We start from the raw sequence: 22990 nt of genomic DNA, 5'->3' as shown, positions 1-22990 counted from the left end.
CAACAGCAGCCCTTTGTCAGCCCCATGAGTCTGTACTCTTTGAACACTGGAGCCTAGAACCCACTTGTCCTAGCCTGCTGCCTTACCCTTAATGAAAACACCTCTTTCTCCCTGGCAGTCTTTATTCCTGCAAGTTAAACCCTCTGTGCTTATTGCACAGAAAGCTCTTGGTTTACCATCCCTCTCTGAACATTTTCTGCACACTAAAATGCCCTGGGACCATTGGGACATTGGGAGGAGTGGAGTATTGGACTGGAGTGGCAGTGCAAGAGGAGGAGTATCCCACTGCTGTGGATGTTTTGCTAACCTAAGGAGCTTCCCTGTGTCCCTCTTCAGGTCACCAGCAGGGTTTCTGCATGATGTGCATCATGGAAGCACACGTGAACAAGGTCCTGCGTTCCCCTGTCAGTGCCATCCTGCCTTTGGCTGTCCTCAAGGTTTTCAAACGTAAGTCGTACCAGGTGCTTGAACAGGTTTCCTTCCCTCCTTCTATGAGAGAACTGAAACCTTCTTTCTTAGGCATAGGAGAACATTTGGAGCCCGGCAGGGAGGAAGATGCCCATGACTTCTTGTGCTGTACTGTCAATGCCATGCAGACAGCTTGTCTGAGTGAAAGCAGCGAGTAAGCACAAGCAAATCACCCTCACAAAGTTCTGAGCCCTTTGCACTGCTTGGTGTGCTCCCATCAAGGGAAACCTAAACCCTGGGCTTTCAGGCCAAGCAAAACTCTTGCCGGAGATAATGCTCTGTCTTCCCACTTGTTTCCAGCTTGGATCTCTCATCTCAATCCACTACCATTGTCTCTCAAATCTTTGGAGGCTTTCTGAGATCCAGAGGTATGTTTCCTCAACTCTTACTCTCTTTGACATTGCCTGTGTCCTTCTGTCTGCCTGTGCCTGACAGTTGGTCTGCTGGGACAGGTACAATGTGTAAATGGGCAGTGTCAGTCAGCTTCCCATTGCTGAGCATTTGGATTTTTCCTTCCAGTCACCTGCGTCAGCTGCAAAGCCGTTTCTGACTCCTACGAGGCCTTCCTGGATATCCCTTTGGATATCAGAGTAAGAAGTTTTTGCAGTTGTGCTTCAAGACATGCCAAGGCCCTTGCAGCTTTCCAGAGTCAGCACATTTGTCTTCAAAATGTGTGCTGTGAGCACAAGAGATCTTGGTGGTGGGTGGGAAGGGGAATGGATGGTGTCCTCCTGCAGAGGCCATGGCACTGGTCTCTCTGTAGGTGCTGTCTTTAAGCTGGTCGAGCAGCATTATCCTCTCTGCACCCTCAATATATCCTCATCCTCCTTTGCTTTGCCCTCCCCTAACACTTGTCTGGCTCCCAGGCCGATGGGTTGGGTTGTTTGCACCACTGATGCCCCTGCATAGTGTCATGAGTTGATGTGAGTGGTGTGGTGGTACGGGGAGGGAGCTCTTGATGGCTCCGGGAGCCTCTGGGACACAGGGAGATGTTCAGCATCCCACTCTCTTTCTGTCTCCTTCTGGACAGCTTCATGGTGGGTCTCTTCAGCATCAGCTGCAGGGGTTTGCTTGTCAGCTCGTGGGAGTTGTTTGGGTGAGGCAATTTCCTGCAGCTCAGTGTGCTCATTTGTCACTCTTGCAGACAGCCTCGACCCTCACTGCAGCTCTGGAGGACTTTGTGAGACCCGAGCACCTGGATGGTGAAAACTGCTACAAATGTAACACGTAAGATGATTACTAAGCACATATTACCAGGAGATCCTGTGTGAGGGAGTTGCATGTCATTGAGCAGAAGTCATCGCCTCATGGAGCTTTGCTGCACACAGAGGAGATGCAGCTTCTTTAAAATAGAGCAGGGAATAGCCTTAGAATAGCAAAAGCTGTGTGAGACAGGACAGGTTGCCTGGCCACCCTGGGGGAGGATTGGGTGCATTTCAGCACTGGGTTCTGTGCTTGGTTTCAAGGTGTAAGAAGAATGTTGCTGCCTTCAAGAAGTTCACAGTCCATTGCGCACCCAAGGTTCTCACGGTGTGTCTAAAAAGGTTTGACTGTTTCACCGGTAGGAAGATCAGCAAGGTTTGTACACAGCCGGTGTGCAGCTTTCTCTTCCTGGAGCAGATTTCCCTGAGCTTGTGCCAAGGCACTGGTCTTGGGTTCGTCATGTTCCCTTCTGGGGAGAGAATTCCCTTGGGAAGACAGGCAAGCGCTCTTCTCCAGCAGAGCTGCTTTGGCCAAGAACAGTTTCCTGCCACTCAAAGCATTACACCTTTGTGATGGTGTGCTTTATGGAAAACCAGCTGCTTGTGAGCCCCAAAGATGTATTTACACACCTCTGGCCCCTGGATGTGGCAGGCTATTCTGTGTCATAGGTCAGGGTCACTTCTGAGCCCTGCTGGTGTCTGTGCAGGTTGTGAAGTACCCCGAGTACCTGGATCTTCGCCCGTACATGTCCCAGGCAGAGGGAGAACCCCTCCGTTACTCCTTGTATGCTGTCCTGGTGCACAGTGGGGTCAGCTGTCATACAGGACACTATTTCTGCTACACAAAGGTAGTCAGCAATGTCCTTCCTTCCTTCCTTCCTTCCTTCCTTCCTTCCTTCCTGCCTTCCTTCCTTCCTTGCCAATGGGGAAAATGTGTGTGGGGAAGAGAAACTTTGCTGTCGGTGTTACTGACAGCCAAGGTTTTGGGGCAGGAGATGTCTTGAGGGGCTGGACTGGATTTGTTTTGACATACTCTTTGTTAGGTAGTTTTCTGCCTGTGTTTTTGGTGAGAAACCATGCAGAGATCCTTGTCCTTTTTTTTTCACAGGCCAGCAATGGGCTGTGGTACCTGATGGATGATGAGTCTGTGGAGCTTCGTTGCCTTGACACAGCTCTCAGGCAGCAAGCCTACCTACTGTTTTATGCCAGGTAATAAGCAGCATTCAGATACGTTCAGAAGATGTGTCCTTTTCCCTGTTTATTGGTTTGCTTCTTATAGTGCAGAGAATGCAGAGATTTCTCACCAAAGGCAATTACTACCAGCTTCATTCAGTGCTGTGGAACCTGTGCTGCCCCATGTCTGTGCTTCAGGCTGCTGCCCTGATGTAGCCTGCTACCTGCCTGCTCTGTGATGCTAGACTTTTGTAGAAAAGAGTGAGGGAACTTAAAGGGACCTGCCAGGAAAGATGGGGAGGGAGCCTTTATCAGGAAGGGCTGGACAGGATGAAGGGTATCAGTTTTCAGCTGACCCATTATGGCAGGTTTCCATGAGATATTAGGAAGAAATGCTTGAGTGGAAGGGTGGTGAGAGCATGGAACAGGCTGCCCAAAGAAGCTGTGGGTGCCCCATCCTTGGAGGTTTTCAAGGCCAGGGTGGACAGGGCTTGCAGAGGCCTTGTCTATTGTGAGGTGTTCCTGTCCATGACAGCGGGGTGGCACAAAATGAGCATTAAGATCCCTTCCAACCCAAGCAAGAGTGTGAATTTGTGCAATTCACATGAGGGTCTAGAAGGTATAAAGATGAGGTTTATCTGAGATCGGAGTAGACTTGGTGGGAAGACTCTAGCTAAAATTTCCATTAGTGGCCTTGGTTAAATCTTCTCTCTGTCATACAAATCTCTCCAAGGAAATGAGCGAATCCCAGAGAGGGCTGCAAAACAGCCCCAAACTGAGATCATTCTTTTCTTTTCTCCAGGTGTTCTGATCTGAAAATTGGAGAAAGGGCTTCTTCCTCACTGGCACCACCGTATGCCCCTTCCTTCCTTCCTCAGTGGGAAGCTTCAGGACCTTCCAACAGGAGCTTGCAGTGTGCTTCTGGCCCCGGGGTTGCTCAGGAGCAGGTCCTGCTGAGGCAGAGGGACATGAGCAGATCCGTGCAGAGCAGCTACAACCTCTGCAGCCCCTCTGTGCAGCACACAGACTACGAGCCCTCAGCGAGGAAGAGGAGGAGGCTGACAACACATTCCCCGTGTTGTGATCAAACCCCCGTGGATAGAGCAACTCCAGGGCCCCCCAGCTCCCACTTGAAGCAGGCTCCCAAGCTCAGGGCTGCTCGGAGGCAAACCCGAGCGAGGTGCAGAGAGCAGAGGAGATCCCCACGGCGGGGCTCTGACCTGCACGGCCGCTTTGTGCAGTGCACAGACGACCAGCAGCCCTCTGTGAGCAAGAGGAAGAGGAGGAGAACAAATTCTTCCCATTGTGACAGAGCCCCAGGGGATAACGCAGCTTCAGGGCCCTCCAACACCAGCTTCAAGCAGGCTCCTGTGCTCAGGGCTGCTCAGGAGCAATCCCGAGCGAGGCTGAGGGAGCGGAGGAGATCCCCAGAGCTGGGCTATGATCTCCACAGCCGGTTTGTGCAGCACGCAGCCCAGCGCCCTTCGGCGAGGAAGAGGAGGGTGCCCACGGCATAGAGGTGCACGTCTGAGAAGAGCTCGGGGCACTCTGGGAGTGCTGCAGTCAGATTTTGGCCCTGGCTGAAGCAGAAGGGAAGATGAGCACTGAGGTTTTTATCACAGGTGTCTTTGTTTTCTTCTCAAAGATGAAGAAACAGTTGGTTTATATGGGCGATTATGCTTGTGAATAGAGTAATAGGCTTTAATTAGAATTCTTCATTCCACAGTGTAGATAGCTTTTGCTGCTAATATAGGTCAGTAGTTGAAATCAATATTGAAGCAATTTTTTAATTAAAGCTAGAAAAATAAATGTTAAGTACAGACTGATATTACCCTTGCCAATGTCTCTTTTTCTCAGTCTCAAGGTGAAATCTTGCTGGGTGTCCCCACTCAAAGGAGGAATCTCCAGGCACATTCTGAAAAGGGGAGGGGGGGTTAGACATCTGTCCTGTTGAAGAGTGGGGCTTTTCCAGAGTGAAGTGATGGACTGTGAGTGTCACAGTGCTCAGGGAGCTGTGCCAGCTGGGGCAGGTTGCTCTGCCTGAGCAGGGATACAGCAGCTCCAGCTGTGTCCTGTCTACACCTTAGCAGGAATGGCTTGAGCAAGGAGGGCCTCCTGTTTGTAGTGTTAAAGAATGCTGAGACCAGCTTGACCAGACTATCATGTCACCACTGTCACTGAAAACATCAGGATAAATTAAGCTCTCTAATGCTACTTTTAGTGTCAGGAAGCACACATTCCTTTCTTAGAGTGCCCTTCTGGGCAACTCCTCCCACTTTATATTCCAGGCATGATGCTGTGTGGTGTGGATGTCCCTCTGGGCAGTTCAGGTCACCTGTCCCAGCTGTGCTCTCTGCCAGTTTCTTTTGTGAGCCTCCTCACAGGCAGAGCAGAAGATGAGAAAACAAAATGTCCCTGACTCAGGACAAACGTGACTGAGCAAAACCTCAAACTTCAGCGTATTATCAACACCATTCTCATTGCAAATCCAGAACACAGCACTGTAAGAGCTACCGAAATAAAGAAATTAACTCTACCCTGTCTGAAATGAGAACAGTGGCATTCCAGCACAATTGCTGAATTACCTTTGTTAGTTCCCTCTTTATCTCTGGGTTCTGCACAGTGTCCATGTGGTTCAGAAATTCTACATTCCTTGAGTCCATATTCTGCCATAAAATGCCTCTTCCAGGTCTGAGACCATTGATGCATATCAAGGTTAATTACAGTTGTTTTAGCAAAACGTAAAGCTTCAGGGCTTTTCCCAAGCTCTGTTCCCACTAGAGCAGCTTATGGCAAACCTTGCTAAATGTTGGCTACAGTGGCATATGACAGAGTGGAAAATTACACGGCTCATGATTAATTAAAAGAAGTAATTAGAAAACTGAATTAAAAGAATGAATTAGAAAAGGTATTTGTAAAGTTCTATCATTTCCAACACCATGAGGACATGCAAACAGAGAATCCCTGATCTGAGGGCAGGAGCAGCAAGGATGTCCAGGCGTTCACATGGAAGTGAGAGTCAGACGGGTCACATGGGAGAAACCAAAGTGGTGCTAGTACCTTCTTCAGCAGCAAAGCCTATTTTGTTGAATAGACCTGCCAAAACCTAATGTAAAAATGTATCAGAGGCAGCCAGTCAGGTTATGCTATAGAAGGGCAGTCCCACTTTTGCATGACAAGGATTTCTAGCATACCTCCCTAAGGTGTGTGAATATCCCTCCCTTGAGCAGGGAAAGCCCTGAAGGTCACTTCTCATGGCTGAGCAAAATAGGTTTGCTCATGGTTGTTGGATGAGTGACATCAATCTTTACGTAATTGTTTTGCCTGATTTCATAGAATTGCTTCTCTGTTGCTTCCAAGATAGTGCACTATACTGTAACACTAGTAGTTAGTTAGGGTGTGTTACTATGCTAGTTCCACTATGTTAGTTATGTTAGCAAGGCTGCCGATGCTATGTAACAAATACTTGTGATCAAGTTATTTTGCTTAATGATTGCAATCAATTTAAATGAATTCTTAATTTTATTTATATCAATAGATTTGGTTTGCTGTCTTTAATCCCACGGGGCACAGTTGTATACAGGCTCAAGTACACCTCTGTAACCCTTTGCATAGAAACTGTTGAAGAGTCTGGGGCTGGGCTAGGACCCAGCTGCATGCAGACTTCTCTCTGAGGAGTTTAGAAAACAAAAGTGTCCTTCCTGTACCTGCTGACTTGACAGGAGGGCTTCTGTAACAAACTTTGTCTGGAGTGGGTCTGTTCTCCACTCACTGATAACTTTTGCAAGGAGCAGGGAGTTGGACTGGATGAGCATTATGGGTCCCTTCCCACGTGAGATATTCGATGATCTGATGATTCTATTACATGGTGGAAGGGGAAAGGGATTTTCTTTTTGCCACCATGGAAGTTGGGAGAAGTATTAGTAAAAACACTGGTAAAGGGAGGGCTGCAGGGAGCAGTATCACCTTCCATCACTAAATTGGACTAGGATTTCATAAAATTAAATGAAGACCAACAGCCGTGCCTGGCCTTGCTTATTGAGCCTTCTCCCAAGCACAATGGGAATATCTGCTGGTAGTGGATAACATTGAGTGAGTTGGTCTGTGCTGTGAAAGATGGTCTGACTGCTTGGTGGGCACATCTGTCAAATAAATCTTAGCCAAAGAAATAATTGGAATGCTAAATCCTTGTTTGCTGCAGCAGATGTGGCAAAGAAAGTGGGTGATTTTTGGTTGGTTGGTTGGATGGGGATTATTGTTGTTGGTGGTGTTCTTTTAATCTTTCTGATTAATGACAAACCTTCGGAAGAAGGAGTAGGGGAACCTAGATGTTAATTTGTGGGCAAGAATGATCTTTTTGGTGCAACTTTATCCCAAAGTATATGTGAGGACTGGATCAATACACACTCCTTTGTCTTGGGTTCCTCTACGGCAGAGTCACTGATGGTGTGACCCAGAAAGGAAATATGGGTACAGACACCCAAATGGTTTAAAGTGGGCATGTTTCAGCAGACTGTAGTACACAGTAGCAGAAGCAGGGGAAGTATCTGGCAGCAGAGGATCATAAAGCCAAGGAGGATTAGCAGTGCCTTAGCAAAAGCTATAGCCTGCATACTTCTTCATGATACCCTAAAAAGGGTCCTTCAAATCTGCGAGCGATGAGGTATGCCAGGAAATAGATCAAGGTAAACTAATTTTTAGTTGTAATGATCTGGACATCAACAGGGAAATAAAAATTAAGATTGGCAATGAGTGAATCTTTTGTCCCTTATCCCCAAGTGAATGTGGGCTGCATCTTTGTTTCACCTTCAAATTTTGCTGAGAAAGCATAAGTATGGTAAGCCTGTGTGGCAACTCTGTCATTAATCTGGCTGCATTATGAAGTAATAGTAATTACTGCAAAGTAAAACCAGATCTTGATAGTTCTGTAGGATATCTGGGTTTATATAGAAATCATTTGCAAGTTCTGTAAAACTAGAGGTGGCTGTGAATCAGCTCATACACGTGCATCATATTTATCCAACCTCTTAACAACTATTCCTTATTGCTCCAATCAGCACTAGCCAGTCTCAGTGGACTTTATATAGATGTAGTATAAAGAGCTGTGGACAAACCTCTCTTCTGCTTCACTGCAGAGTGCTCAGAGTTGAAAGCTTTCCTGGAGACCTCAACATTTAGGGGTTTTTTCCTATCCTCTCTCTTCTTCTACCACACTCCACAACAGGAGAAACTACCTTTGTTATATTCAAATGGTGCAACTGATGATTTTTGAGACTTGAACTGATTAGTCCATGAAAAGATCTCTGCCACAACAAGTTTTCTTTTTCTACAGAGTAAAAGTGGTAGCGGAGCGTTTGAAGAGAGTGGTGAATATACAGCCTTTGAAGGCAATGCTATGAAAGAAGAATCAGTCAAAAATAGACAGAAACAAAACGCATAAGACTGCCTCATTTTCTTTCGAAGCTTTTATAATCTTTTCAGAAGATCTTCTCAAAATCTGAGTAGTATCTAAATTCCAGTCCTCTTTCTGTCTGTTCAAGCAGGCAGTTGTATTCTGACTGCAGATTTGCCCGGCTGTTTGCAGCTTCATCGGCTGCTGGACACTAAAACGAGGAGAGCTCTGCAAGGCACCAGAGAAGGATGATCCTTGGGAACCTCAGTGGATTGAGTGAATTCAGACTCCTGGGTTTTTCTGGAACCTCTCCTTTACACCCTTTGCTCTTTGTAGTTTTATTATCTCTTCATATTCTCACCTTGATGGCGAACACAGTGATAGATTTGATAACAAACAGTGATAATCGCCTTCACACCCCGATGTATTTCTTCCTCACTCAGCTGTCCTGTTGGGATATCTGCTATTTGTCTGTCATTATCCCAAGTATTCTCGAGAACCTGATGGTGGGAACAGAGAGTATTTCCAAGACAAGATGTGCAATGCAAATATTTTCCTTCCTTTTCTTTGGAGCTGCTGAGTGTTTTCTCTTGGCCGCCATGTCCCTTGATGGTTATTTTGCAGTTTGCTGCCCCTTGCATTATACAATTATCATGAGCAGCAGGGTCTGCAGAAGCCTGGTTGTTGGAGCTTACATCTGTGGAACAGCTGAGGGCTTAGTTCACACCCTCATCACCTTCAGCTCACCCTTGTGTGGTTGTGCCATTGACCACTTCTTCTGTGAGATTCAGCCTCTCCTGGACCTGCTCTGTGGCAACACTCTCCCAAGTGAAATCCAGGTCATTGTGGTGGCTGTCTTTGCTATTCTGAGTCCTTTCTCACTGGTCATTTATTCCTGTATTCCTATCGTTTCCACAATTCTTCACGTGGCATCAGCTGAGAGCCAGGAGAAGGCCTTTTCCACTTGCTCCTCACAGCTCCTGGTTGTGACTGTTTTTTATGGCAATGCAGGCTCCATGTACCTGCGGCCAAAATACAGCTACTGTGCATCTGTGGATAAATTCCTCTCCCTTTCTTATTCTCTGGTGACTCCTTTATTGAATCCCATCATTTGCAGTTTGAGGAATAAGGAGGTGAAAGGAGCCCTGAAGGAAAAAATGGAGAAAACCTAAGTTAGTGTGGAAATGAAATAGAAGATTTGGGTTGTTCCAGGTGTTTGTGGTGGAATTTTTCACTCTAAATTCTTGTTCAGGAAAATCAATTTCCAGATCTACTTCAGCTATTGGGGAGGAAGGAAGGAGAAGAGTGGAGATTTTTAGCTCTAAGAGGGAGTGTTAGAAGCTATGTTAACATTTTGGAAGGGAATTTCTTCCACATACTTAAGAAATTCTTCAATAAACTTATTTTTTCCGTTTCTTTTCCTTGCTATTTTTCAAAAACTTGAAAACTGTGCTTTACATACTTCTGAATTTTTGAACCAAAGAGTAATATTCAAGAGCCTGACTTTACTGAAAGAACTGAAAAGAATGAGTTTTCACCTGTTTGCATTTATTTCCTGAAAATGTTTAGTAAATCTGTTGGGGGAATGGAGAGGACATAGTTCAGGCAACAATGTGGAGCCCAGGATATTATTGAGTACTGATTTTAATTCTGAGATTGTTACTGGGGCAAAAAAAAAAAAAAAAAAAAAAAAAAAAAGAGGTGTGCAGAATTGCATTCCTGCCCCACTGCCTCAAAGATATTTCTTCAATTTTAGAGTCATTGTTTTAAACATGTTAGACCAAGTGTAGGCATTCGAAGTACCTAACCACTGTAATCTTCTGTAACTATTAATACAATTCTTTATATTAAATGCTCAAAGCTTAAATTATATTGGAAAGATAAGGACATGAATTACTCCTTAAATTAATCCTTCATTCCTGGAAATAACTGTAAATATAAATATCATGAAAGTACATGTCCTGGTTTGAAAGACAGCTGTTTGCTAAGGAAAGCAGAAGCTTCCCTTTGGACTGAAAAATGTGATCCTTCCTTCCTTCCTTCCTTCCTTCCTTCCTTCCTTCCTTCCTTCCTTCCTTCCTTCCTTCCTTCCGATTATTAGGATTTTGAAATTAAGGGAGCTCTCAGGCAAAGATATGGGGGTAGGAATAACAGTTCTTTACTAGTGTAACTAACAAGACAAACAAGAACAACAGTAGCTATGGAATTACCCACAAACAGAACAGTAACTCAGTCCCAGTGTTTTTTGGCTGCAGGCACCTTTTCCCTGAGCTGCAGTTCCCGGTGCTGGGGGCGGGCAGGTCCCGCAGAGCTGCAGGAGGGCTGGGAGTGATGGCAGAGCTGTCCCAGGGAGAGACAGAGAGAGATGGAGAGAGCTCTCCGCTCACGGTGTGGGTCCTGGGGCTCAGCAGAGTGCTGGAAGGTGGCAGGTTCCAGCGAGAAGGCAGCAGGGCAGGGTCCCACAGCAGTGAGGATGGCTCCCGGCGATGGCATGGCAGGAATGCAACACAGGCGGCGATCGTCCTTCTCGTCCCAACTCCAAGGGGGAAATGGGACCCAGGCCCAGCCTTCCGCTTCCTCTTCTGCATGTTTCAATCTCGCGCGGTGTCCTTCTTCTCTCTCTCCTCCCCCTTGTCACCAGGGCCCAGTCAACAGGTATCTTAGCATGACAATGGGGAAAATTCCACAGAGGGAAAAGGGAAAGAAACAACCCCCAACAGTACAGGGTTCTTAATTGGATGTCATATGAATTTTTATCTTGAGAGTTTGTAAATCCACAAAAAAATTATAAGGTATAATATTCTTTGCAGAAGCTTGACATCTTTGTTTTTAATCACATCTTATTTTGGACCAAAAAAATTATTATAACAGAAAATGCTGTCTCATACTTTTAATTTTTTAAATTTCAAATGCATTACAAAAAGAATGCATTGTTTTTTGTCATATTGCTTTATTGGCTTTAAAGTTTCTCCCCTAGTCATATATGCTAGACTCCTTACAGCAGCATTCCTAGAGAATTGCACAACTGTGTGTATTATGAAAGAAGTGATGAAGAGGGGAAACCCAAGTAAAAAAAGCAGTGGGGATAAGAAAAGTGTAATTCATAAAACAAAAAACAAACAAAAAGCCCCCAACCAAACAAAAAAAATGGTAAAATATAGTTCAGTAAAATGAAAGTAAGCATTAAAAACCTGGGAAGTTTCAGTCTGGTAAACCACCAGGTCCAATTCTTTCTTGATTGATTATGCAAAATTTGTGAGTTCTCAAGTTTGTGGACAACACTAAATCAGAGGGAGTAGACAATGTGCCAAAGGGCCCCCATGTTTTAATGAATCCAGAGGAAGGCTGGATGAGTTCCTTGAACAGAGAGCCCAGCTCTAGGTGTCCAAACCAGGTGGGATTCAGCTGCCTCTTCATGGCTTGATTTTGGGGGAGCTGCATCCATGGATTCACACTTGCCCATCTTAAGTGTCTGGAATCTGAGCCTGAAGGATGGTTTCTATCAAAATGGAAATTAGCACTTCTAGGGCAGGGATCTTGTGCTTCAGAAGGAGTCTTTGCAGATGAGTGCTGTCCTCATGGCCTGGAATAGCAGGCATGCAGAAGAACTTACAGGACTGAGTCCCCTCCAGGGGAAGCTGCGTGTTCCTGGTCTCTGCTGGGGAAGAAAGGCTGGTGGTACCTTGGACAGGATGAGAAAGCAGAGAGTCAATGATAAAAACAAAAATCAACCTCTCCTTCACTTCCTTTCTGACTGAAACTGTAAAACAAAGCTCAGAGAACTCACATTTGTGGGATCAGTATGGTGACGAGGATTTGCAAATCTCAGCTGTTTCAAGAGAGGTGTTTAGCCCTCAAGTTACCTGAAGATCTATGAACCCTGAGGCTCTGTGAATGATTTCATTTGCCCAAGACTACTTGCACCGAACAAAATGAGTCTGCTTTACAGCAGAGCTTGGTCTCAGCTGATGCTAGAAATCTGACTGTGCAGTTGCCTCTTGAAGCAAGGTGCTCACTTTGAGAGAAAGTGTACAGGTGAAAAACTTGTCTTAATTCCTCCAGTTGGAACAGATCTTCAGTATTGTTCCAGAAAACTCTGAATTAACCCCACCTGATCTGATTTCAGCCTCCAGAGCACTGAATGGGAAAGCCTTACTGTGACAGACAGGAGAGCCAGGGGAGAATCAAACCAACCATGGTGCAGAATAAACACAACTAAATCCAGTGCAGAGTTCCAGCTCTGTGCCAGGATCCTTGTGCTGGTCTGGAGCACAGAGGTGCGGGACGGAAACATGAAAACACACGCTTGGGCTCACAGGAATATCCAGAGACAATTAATCATCCTTTCAGAATTTCACAGAAGAGGTTAAAAGTGTCCACACCTTGCTTATTTTCATCTTTTGAATGGAAAAGGGGATTTTGAATTTAGCTTTTTGGAAATGCTTTCATTGTATCTGCTTAAGTATAGCTGGAAGAAACCTGACTCCGTCTGGCAATAGAAGTATATGCTACTTGGGAATAATTGTCATAGGCTAAACACCCAGCAGATTGCACCAGTGATTCCTGCTGTCACTAGAATAGCCAGCCTGTGTAATTTTGTGACTCTCATGCCCTTGGTGCTCCAGAAAACATTGTAAACTCTAGATTGGCAGTAAATTGGCAGTAAAAACAAAATAAAATAAAACACAAATACAAAAAGGCAGAAAAGACTGTAGTTCTTAAATCTGAGTAAGTCTTTTGTTTTGCACTGCACGTCTAGACATAATGCGGTGAAAAATTAGTTTTTCTAGATAGAAAGTTTTACATCTAGGTATTTCTAATAGGTACTACATCTTTACAAGGGATATGCTAGACACTGAGCTCTCATTTTAAAATTGTGCAGTAAACCATGCTAAATTCTCCAAACCAATAATTGCCATTTCAGATTTTGTCTGAATCAGGTTTTATTCTTTCCCCAGCCAGTGCCCTCTCTGCTCTTTGTCTTTCTTTCCATCTTCCTCTGTCCTTTCTCTCTGTCTGTCTATCTAGCTCTTTTTTGACATCACTTCCTTGCATTCCTTGGGCTTTCTCCTCTGTCTCCCACTGCTGCAGCTCTCCTTTCTCAGCGGAAGGTCCCAATGCTTTTGTCTGCCTCAGGCTCTGCAGCCACCCAGCCCGGGGCTGTTCACACCCTGCTTTGTGCCAGCCTTCTCAAGCCCCTCGGTACGGTTCTGTTTGCCAGCACTGCCGTGCCCTGCTCCTCAGCACCTCCCAGCCGGGCCCCTGTGTCCGCCTGAGCCCGGCACTCAGCTGCGCTTCTCCAGCCCTCGGCAGCTCCCGCCTCCCTGCTCCCCCTCTCTGCTGTGCTCACACCCGGCAGAGCAGCACAGATCCGCCCCGTGCCCCAGCCCTGGCTCGGGGCCCGCCAGGAGCCTCCACCCTGCTCCTCACCTGCACCAGGTGTGCTGTCACCTGAGCAATGGCCAAACAACCGGGAGCCTGCAGCAGCCACTCATTCCCTGACACTGCAGCTGATGCCTCCATGGGCTTCCTAAAAGCAGAGGCCACAGAAAGCCAAGGGACTCAAAAGCAGATATATCTACTGAATAAATAAATTCCATACATCAATATCAATATCAATATCAATATCAATATCAATATCAATATCAATATCAATATCAATATCAATATCAATATTTATTGAAGGGCCTTCAGGAACATTTCAGGCAGACAAAGCCTCCCAGGGGCTACACTCCAAAATGGACCGTGGGTCACGGCTTCTCATCCTTTTCTCAGTTTGGTCCATTTGCCTATTGGAGGTTTATTTCCAATGACAGCTTCAGGTAATGAAGTCATTTACCTTCAGTTTGTTCACCCCCAACTCACTTTTGTTTCCATTTCCTGGGGCCTGAGGCAGTGAGGGGTCCTTGATTGCCAGGCCTGGGCAGGAATTGCTGTGTCTGAGCAGAATGGGGAAGCAGCAGCTCACACTGTGCATGGAGTTTGGAGTCACACGCATAAGAATGGCAGGATTGCAAATCTATGAAAAATACAAAAGCTACAATCCTGAGGCATCAGGGGTGAATAGCAACCAGCTGCCTCTTTGGAGCCCGAGGAACAGCAACTGCCTGCCGCAAGGCCCAAAAGCTTGTTGGTCAAATGCAGCAGGAACAAAAGTGCCTCCAGCCATCCTGAGTGGGAATGTGGCTAAAGCTGTGTCGGATCCAAGGCAGCCTGGAGGAAGGAGTGAATGTGAAGCTGCTGAAGAGCTGCCCAGGAGAGGCTGGGGCCCTGGCAGCCAAGGCTCACCCAGTGCAGCCTCTGGGGGTCCCTTTGGTGGGGCCAGCCCAGGGTCAGCCTGTGGGTGCACCTTGGGGGCACAACAAACTCACTGGAAAGGACCCTCTGAGAGCTTGGGTGCCTTGCACAGGAGTCTCACAGGCACAGGCCAGTGGAAGAACAGAGTGCAGTGGAACAGAAATGCCCGGCAGCCTGAGGGCCAGACACAAGTGTGACCTGGCTTGTGACAGCTCTGGGCAGGGCTCTGCTCACTGGGCTCTGTGCTCTGGGGAAGGAGTTCACTGATCCTTCAGTCAGGGCAGGCCCTGCCAGCCAGTGAACCCCTGTGCATCAGAGGACAGGGGGAGTCCCAGTGACTGCCACCTGGGAGAGGAGCCATGTGGTTCCAGGGCCCAGGAGCCATGTGCTTCTGTGACCTCAAGGGGATCCATCCCTGTGTGCCCCCATGTCACTGAGGGGCAGCGATGTGGCACCTCTCCAGTGATTGTGACTCACCTGCCCAGGGCTCAGTATCCTGAGAGCAGGCTAACGTGTCAGCAGGTCTTCAGGATAGCTCAGCTTAGTCCTGTGCTACGCACCTCTCTGCCTTTCAAGCAGATTTATTGTTTACTGTCCCCTTCAGCTTTTGTCCTCTCACAGGTAATTATGATTTGACTCTTGGGATAGATCATAGAGGAAGGAGAGAAAAGTCTAGGCTGCTTATACCTTCCTAGCTGAAGGCTGAGCTGTTGCCCCTTCGTAGGCTGTCCACATACAGGCTAGGCTAGAGTTCTTCTTTGCTGATTCTCTTTTCTTTACTGTAGCCTAGGATAGGTAAGTAAGGGGTGAGTGCAGTCTGAGGGGCTGGGCTCAGCCCAGAGTGGCAAAAAGCCCACCTTGGATACTGCAGGAAGGAGTGGGACAGAAGGAGAGCAGCAAAGGCTGTAGTTAAGTTAGTGGCTGAAAGCTGGTCACTCCTGCAGAGGAGGGAAAAGCCAGAGAGCTCTGCTGTTGATGCTGTGACAGCAGCAGGGCCTCCTCAGAGAAGGTAACATGCACTGGAGCACTTCAGAAGGACCTTTGAAGCTCCTGGGGCTCTGTCACTGATCACAAAGCTGTGAGCCTGCAGTTCAGCAGCTGGCACAAGCACCACTGAAACTCTTGATGGCAAATGCTGTTCTTTCCATAGGTTGTATTTCTTTGGAGTTTTTATTCCTTTGCTGAGATGTAGTCATTTCTTTGCAATCAGGTGAGGGGATTGATGCTGATCCCTTCCTGGAGCACGTCCTTGGTCATCCAGAGCTTTGCCCGCTGCTCCTGAGAGGGACGATGGCCACAACAGGGAACAATTCCTGTGAGTACCAGCTTCACTGGCAGCTTTGGACTTTGTGACTCCCCACAGACAGCTGACATGACTGGTGCTCAGATCCCAGAATGATGTGCTCACAAGATAGAGTGAAGTCTGGGATGTTTGCTGAGGATAGCCAGACTGCCCCAGGTTGTTTAGTCCCAGGAAAACACCTGTTGTCACTGTGAAGAAGACTTTGAAACATCATTGCTCATAGGGAGGTCTGACAGGTCCTTGAGTTGCCTTTTGTGCTCAGTACTTGCTTGTTTTCAAGAAGTTCCAGTCAGTTAGAATCAGGGAAAGCTTGACCTGATAATCCAGTCTAGAGCTCTGGTGAGAAGGGAAGGTACCCTGAGGCCCAGAAATCAGAGCTGGGGCTTGTTGGACTCTTGGCAAAGTAAGCAGGGGAACAGACTTTTCCAAATCAGGAAATTTCAATGGCAGTGCTAGGCTTCCCCCGATACTGAGTTGAAGGTTTGAGCTGGTTGTCCTGACAGCTTGTGTAGAAAGCTCAAAGTTTAAATATGCTTTCTTTCCTCGCCTCATCTCTTTCCAAATGGAATTTCTCTGCAGCCATCGCCGAGGGAATAGCTCCTCCAAAAAGGATCCTCTTCCCACCAGAGAAGATTTGCATGGTCTGGCAGCAGAGACAGAGTGCTGGAGCAGGGCTCTTCAATGTGGGCAACACGTGCTTCCTCAACGCTGTCCTGCAGTGCCTGACCTACACCCCCCCACTGGCCAACTACCTGCTGTCCCAAGAGCACAGCCAGGCCTGTGAGTGCTTTTAGGAGCATCTCCTGAAAATCTCTTCATCAAGTCCCAGATTCCCAGAATGTAAAATTTGTTTTCAGACAACAGCAGCCCTTTGTCAGCCCCATGAGTCTGTACTCTTTGAACACTGGAGCCTAGAACCCACTTGTCCTAGCCTGCTGCCTTACCCTTAATGAAAACACCTCTTTCTCCCTGGCCGTCTTTATTCCTGCAAGTTAAACCCTCTGTGCTTATTGCACAGAAAGCTCTTGGTTTACCATCCCTCTCTGAACATTTTCTGCACACTAAAATGCCCTGGGGCCATTGGGACATTGGGAGGAGTGGAGTATTGGAGTGGAGTGGCAGTGCAAGAGGAGGAGTATCCCACTGCTGTGGATGTTTTGCTAACCTAAGGACCTTCCCTGTGTCCCTCTTCAGGTCACCAGCAGGGTTTCTGCATGATGTGCATCATGGAAGCACACGTGAACAAGGTCCTGCGTTCCCCTGTCAGTGCCATCCTGCCTTTGGCTGTCCTCAAGGTTTTCAAACGTAAGTCGTACCAGGTGCTTGAACAGGTTTCCTTCCCTCCTTCTATGAGAGAACTGAAACCTTCTTTCTTAGGCATAGGAGAACATTTGGAGCCCGGCAGGGAGGAAGATGCCCATGACTTCTTGTGCTGTACTGTCAATGCCATGCAGACAGCTTGTCTGAGTGAAAGCAGCGAGTAAGCACAAGCAAATCACCCTCACCAAGTTCTGAGCCCTTTGCACTGCTTGGTGTGCTCCCATCAAGGGAAACCTATACCCTGGGCTTTCAGGCCAAGCAAAACTCTTGCCGGAGATAATGCTCTGTCTTCCCACTTGTTTCCAGCTTGGACCTCTCATCTCAATCCACTACCATTGTCTCTCAAATCTTTGGAGGCTTTCTGAGATCCAGAGGTATGTTTCCTCAACTCTTACTCTCTTTGACATTGCCTGTGTCCTTCTGTCTGCCTGTGCCTGACAGTTGGTCTGCTGGGACAGGTGCAGTGTGTAAATGGGCAGTGTCAGTCAGCTTCCCATTGCTGAGCATTTGGATTTTTCCTTCCAGTCACCTGCGTCAGCTGCAAAGCCGTTTCTGACTCCTACGAGGCCTTCCTGGATATCCCTTTGGATATCAGAGTAAGAAGCTTTTGCAGTTGTGCTTCAAGACATGCCAAGGCCCTTGCAGCTTTCCAGAGTCAGCACATTTGTCTTAAAAATGTGTGCTGTGAGCACAAGAGATCTTGGTGGTGGGTGGGAAGGGGAATGGATGGTGTCCTCCTGCAGAGGCCATGGCACTGGTCTCTCTGTAGGTGCTGTCTTTAAGCTGGTCGAGCAGCATTATCCTCTCTGCAACCACAATATATCCTCATCCTCCTTTGCTTTGCCCTCCCCTAACACTTGTCTGGCTCCCAGGCCGATGGGTTGGGTTGTTTGCACCACTGATGCCCCTGCATAGTGTCATGAGTTGATGTGAGTGGTGTGGTGGTACGGGGAGGGAGCTCTTGATGGCTCCGGGAGCCTCTGGGACACAGGGAGATGTTCAGCATCCCACTCTCTTTCTGTCTCCTTCTGGACAGCTTCATGGTGGGTCTCTCCAGCATCAGCTGCAGGGGTTTGCTTGTCAGCTCGTGGGAGTTGTTTGGGTGAGGCAATTTCCTGCAGCTCAGTGTGCTCATTTGTCACTCTTGCAGACAGCCTCGACCCTCACTGCAGCTCTGGAGGACTTTGTGAGACCCGAGCACCTGGATGGTGAAAACTGCTACAAATGTAGCACGTAAGATGATTACTAAGCACATATTACCAGCAGATCCTGTGTGAGGGAGTTGCATGTCATTGAGCAGAAGTCATCTTCTCATGGAGCTTTGCTGCACACAGAGGAGATGCAGCTCCTTTAAAATAGAGCAGGGAATAGCCTTAGAATAGCAAAAGCTGTGTGAGACAGGACAGGTTGCCTGGCCACCCTGGGGGAGGATTGGGTGCATTTCAGCACTGGGTTCTGTGCTTGGTTTCAAGGTGTAAGAAGAATGTTGCTGCCTTCAAGAAGTTCACAGTCCATTGCGCACCCAAGGTTCTCACGGTGTGTCTAAAAAGGTTTGACTGTTTCACCGGTAGGAAGATCAGCAAGGTTTGTACACAGCCGGTGTGCAGCTTTCTCTTCCTGGAGCAGATTTCCCTGAGCTTGTGCCAAGGCACTGGTCTTGGGTTCGTCATGTTCCCTTCTGGGGAGAGAATTCCCTTGGGAAGACAGGCAAGCGCTCTTCTCCAGCAGAGCTGCTTTGGCCAAGAACAGTTTCCTGCCACTCAAAGCATTACACCTTTGTGATGGTGTGCTTTATGGAAAACCAGCTGCTTGTGAGCCCCAAAGATGTATTTACACACCTCTGGCCCCTGGATGTGGCAGGCTATTCTGTGTCATAGGTCAGGGTCACTTCTGAGCCCTGCTGGTGTCTGTGCAGGTTGTGAAGTACCCCGAGTACCTGGATCTTCGCCCGTACATGTCCCAGGCAGAGGGAGAACCCCTCCGTTACTCCTTGTATGCTGTCCTGGTGCACAGTGGGGTCAGCTGTCATACAGGACACTATTTCTGCTACACAAAGGTAGTCAGCAATGTCCTTCCTTCCTTCCTTCCTTCCTTCCTTCCTTCCTGCCTTCCTGCCTTCCTGCCTTCCTTCCTTCCTTGCCAATGGGGAAAATGTGTGTGGGGAAGAGAAACTTTACTGTCGGTGTTACTGACAGCCAAGGTTTTGGGGCAGGAGATGTCTTTAGGGGCTGGACTGGATTTGTGTTGACATACTCCTTGTTAGGTAGTTTTCTGCCTGTGTTTTTGGTGAGAAACCATGCAGAGATCCTTGTCCTTTTTTTTTCACAGGCCAGCAATGGGCTGTGGTACCTGATGGATGATGAGTCTGTGGAGCTTCGTTGCCTTGACACAGCTCTCAGGCAGCAAGCCTACCTGCTGTTTTATGCCAGGTAATAAGCAACATTCAGATACGTTCAGAAGATGTTTCCTTTTCCCTGTCTATTGGTTTGCTTCTTATAGTGCAGAGAATGCAGAGATTTCTCACCAAAGGCAATTACTACCAGCTTCATTCACTGCTCTGGAACCTGTGCTGTGCCATGTCTGTGCTTCAGGCTGCTGCCCTGATGTAGCCTGCTACTTGCCTGCTCTGTGATGCTAGACTTTTGTAGAAAAGAGTGAGGGAACTTAAAGGGACCTGCCAGGAAAGATGGGGAGGGAGCCTTTATCAGGAAGGGCTGGACAGGATGAAGGGTATCAGTTTTCAGCTGACCCATTATGGCAGGTTTCCATGAGATATTAGGAAGAAATGCTTGAGTGGAAGGGTGGTGAGAGCATGGAACAGGCTGCCCAAAGAAGCTGTGGGTGCCCCATCCTTGGAGGTTTTCAAGGCCAGGGTGGACAGGGCTTGGAGGGGCCTTGTCTATTGTGAGGTATTCCTGTCCATGACAGCGGGGTGGCACAAAATGAGCATTAAGATCCCTTCCAACCCAAGCAAGCGTGTGAATTTTGTGCAATTCACATGAGGGTCTAGAAGGTATAAAGATGAGGTTTATCTGAGATCGGAGTAGACTTGGTGAGAAGACTCTAGCTAAAATTTCCATTAGTGGCCTTGGTTAAATCTTCTCTCTGTCATAGAAACCTCTCCAAGGAAATGAGCGAATCCCAGAGAGGGCTGCAAAAACAGCCCGAAACTGAGATCATTCTTTTCTTTTCTCCAGATGTTCTGATCTGAAAATTGGAGAAAGGGCTTCTTCCTCACTGGCACCACCATATGCCCCTTCCTTCCTTCCTCAGTGGGAAGCTTCAGGACCTTCCAACAGGATCTTGCAGTGTGCTCCTGGCCCCGGGGTTGCTCAGGAGCAGGTCCTGCTGAGGCGGAGGGACATGAGCAGATCCGTGCAGGGCAGTTACAACCTCTGCAGCCCCTCTGTGCAGCACACAGACTACGAGCCCTCAGCGAGGAAGAGGAGGAGGCTGACAACACATTCCCCGTGTTGTGATCAAACCCCTGTGGATAGAGCAACTCCAGGGCCCCCCAGCTCCCACTTGAAGCAGGCTCCCAAGCTCAGGGCTGCTCGGAGGCAAACCCGAGAGAGGTGCAGAGAGCAGAGGAGATCCCCACGGCGGGGCTCTGACCTGCACGGCCGCTTTGTGCAGTGCACAGACGACCAGCACCCCTCTGTGAGCAAGAGGAAGAGGAGGAGAACAAGTTCTTCCCGTTGTGACAGAGCCCCAGGGGATAACGCAGCTTCAGGGCCCTCCAACACCAGCTTCAAGCAGGCTCCTGTGCTCAGGGCTGCTCAGGAGCAATCCCGAGCGAGGCTGAGGGAGCGGAGGAGATCCCCAGAGCTGGGCTATGATCTCCACAGCCGGTTTGTGCAGCACGCAGCCCAGCGCCCTTCGGCGAGGAAGAGGAGGGTGCCCATGGCCTAGAGGGGCAGGTCTGAGAAGAGCTCGGGGCACTCTGGGAGTGCTGCAGTCAGATTTTGGCCCTGGCTGAAGCAGAAGGGAAGATTAGCACTGAGTTGATTTAGATTAGCACAGGTGTCCTTGTTTTCTTCTCAAAGATGAAGAAACAGTTGGTTTATATGGGCGATTATGCTTGTGAATAGAGTAATAGGCTTTAATTAGGATTCTTCATTCCACAGTGTAGATAGTTTTTGCTGCTAATATAGGTCAGTAGTTTTAAGCAATATTGATGGAATTTTTTAATTAAAGCTAGAAAAATAAATGTTAAGTACAGACTGATATTACCCTTGCCAATGTCTCTTTTTCTCAGTCTCAAGGTGAAATCTTGCTGGGTGTCCCCACTCAAAGGAGGAATCTCCAGGCACATTCTGAAAAGGGGAGGGGGGGGTTAGACATCTGTCCTGTTGAAGAGTGGGGCTTTTCCAGAGTGAAGTGATGGACTGTGAGTGTCACAGTGCTCAGGGAGCTGTGCCAGCTGGGGCAGGATGCTCTGCCTGAGCAGGGATACAGCAGCTCCAGCTGTGTCCTGTCTACACCTTAGCAGGAATGGCTTGAGCAAGGAGGGCCTCCTGTTTGTAGTGTTAAAGAATGCTGAGACCAGCTTGACCAAACTATCATGTCACTACTGTCACTGAAAACATCAGGATAAATTAAGCTCTCTAATGCTACTTTTAGTGTCAGGAAGCACACATTCCTTTCTTAGAGTGCCCTTCTGGGCAACTCCTCCCACTTTATATTCCAGGCATGATGCTGTGTGGTGTGGATGTCCCTCTGGGCAGTTCAGGTCACCTGTCCCAGCTGTGCTCTCTGCCAGTTTCTTTTGTGAGCCTCCTCACAGGCAGAGCAGAAGATGAGAAAACAAAATGTCCCTGACTCAGGACAAACGTGACTTAGCAAAACCCCAAACTTCAGCGTATTATCAACACCATTCTCATTGCAAATCCAGAACACAGCACTGTAAGAGCTACCGAAATAAAGAAATTAACTCTACCCTGTCTGAAATGAGAACAGTGGCATTCCAGCACAATTGCTGAATTACCTTTGTTAGTTCCCTCTTTATCTCTGGGTTCTGCCCAGTGTCCATGTGGTTCAGAAATTCTACATTCCTCGAGTCCATATTCAGCCATAAAATGCCTCTTCCAGGTCTGAGACCATTGATGCATATCAAGGTTAATTACAGTTGTTTTAGCAAAACGTAAAGCTTCAGGGCTTTTCCCAAGCTGTGTTCCCACTAGAGCAGCTTATGGCAAACCTTGCTAAATGTTGGCTACAGTGGCATATGACAGAGTGGAAAATTACACGGCTCATGATTAATTAAAAGAAGTAATTAGAAAACTGAATTAAAAGAATGAATTAGATAAGGTATTTGTAAAGTTCTATCATTTCCAACACCATGAGGACATGCAAACAGAGAATCCCTGATCTGAGGGCAGGAGCAGCAAGGATGTCCAGGCCTTCACATGGAAGTGAGAGTCAGACGGGTCACATGGGAGAAACCAAAGTGGTGCTAGTACCTTCTTCAGCAGCAAAGCCTATTTTGTTGAATAGACCTGCCAAAACCTAATGTAAAAATGTATCAGAGGCAGCCAGTCAGGTTATGCTATAGAAGGGCAGTCCCACTTTTGCATGACAAGGATTTCTAGCATACCTCCCTAAGGTGTGTGAATATCCCTCCCTTGAGCAGGGAAAGCCCTGAAGGTCACTTCTCATGGCTGAGCAAAATAGGTTTGCTCATGGTTGTTGGATGAGTGACATCAATCTCTACGTAATTGTTTTGCCTGATTTCATAGAATTGCTTCTCTGTTGCTTCCAAGATAGTGCACTATACTGTAACACTAGTAGTTAGTTAGGGTGTGTTACTATGCTAGTTCCACTATGTTAGTTATG

General features: G+C 47.5%; 1 protein-coding gene across 1 annotated transcript; it reads left to right on the top strand.

The window, feature by feature from the left end:
* Positions 1-8819: 8819 nt before the first annotated feature.
* On the top strand, positions 8820-22252 carry LOC134053465 (olfactory receptor 10C1-like; the record flags this gene model as incomplete). Its single annotated transcript, XM_062508478.1, has 2 exons — positions 8820-9320; positions 22247-22252. Coding segments are annotated over 2 exons (507 nt in total), but the record flags the coding sequence as incomplete, so codon positions are not given.
* Between the last annotated feature and the right edge of the window lie 738 nt (positions 22253-22990).

This window comes from Cinclus cinclus, chromosome 24 (assembly GCF_963662255.1).
Source record: "Cinclus cinclus chromosome 24, bCinCin1.1, whole genome shotgun sequence".
Classification (NCBI taxonomy): domain Eukaryota; kingdom Metazoa; phylum Chordata; class Aves; order Passeriformes; family Cinclidae; genus Cinclus; species Cinclus cinclus.
Note: the sequence above shows the minus strand (reverse complement) of the source record. Positions and strands in the feature narration are given on the sequence as shown.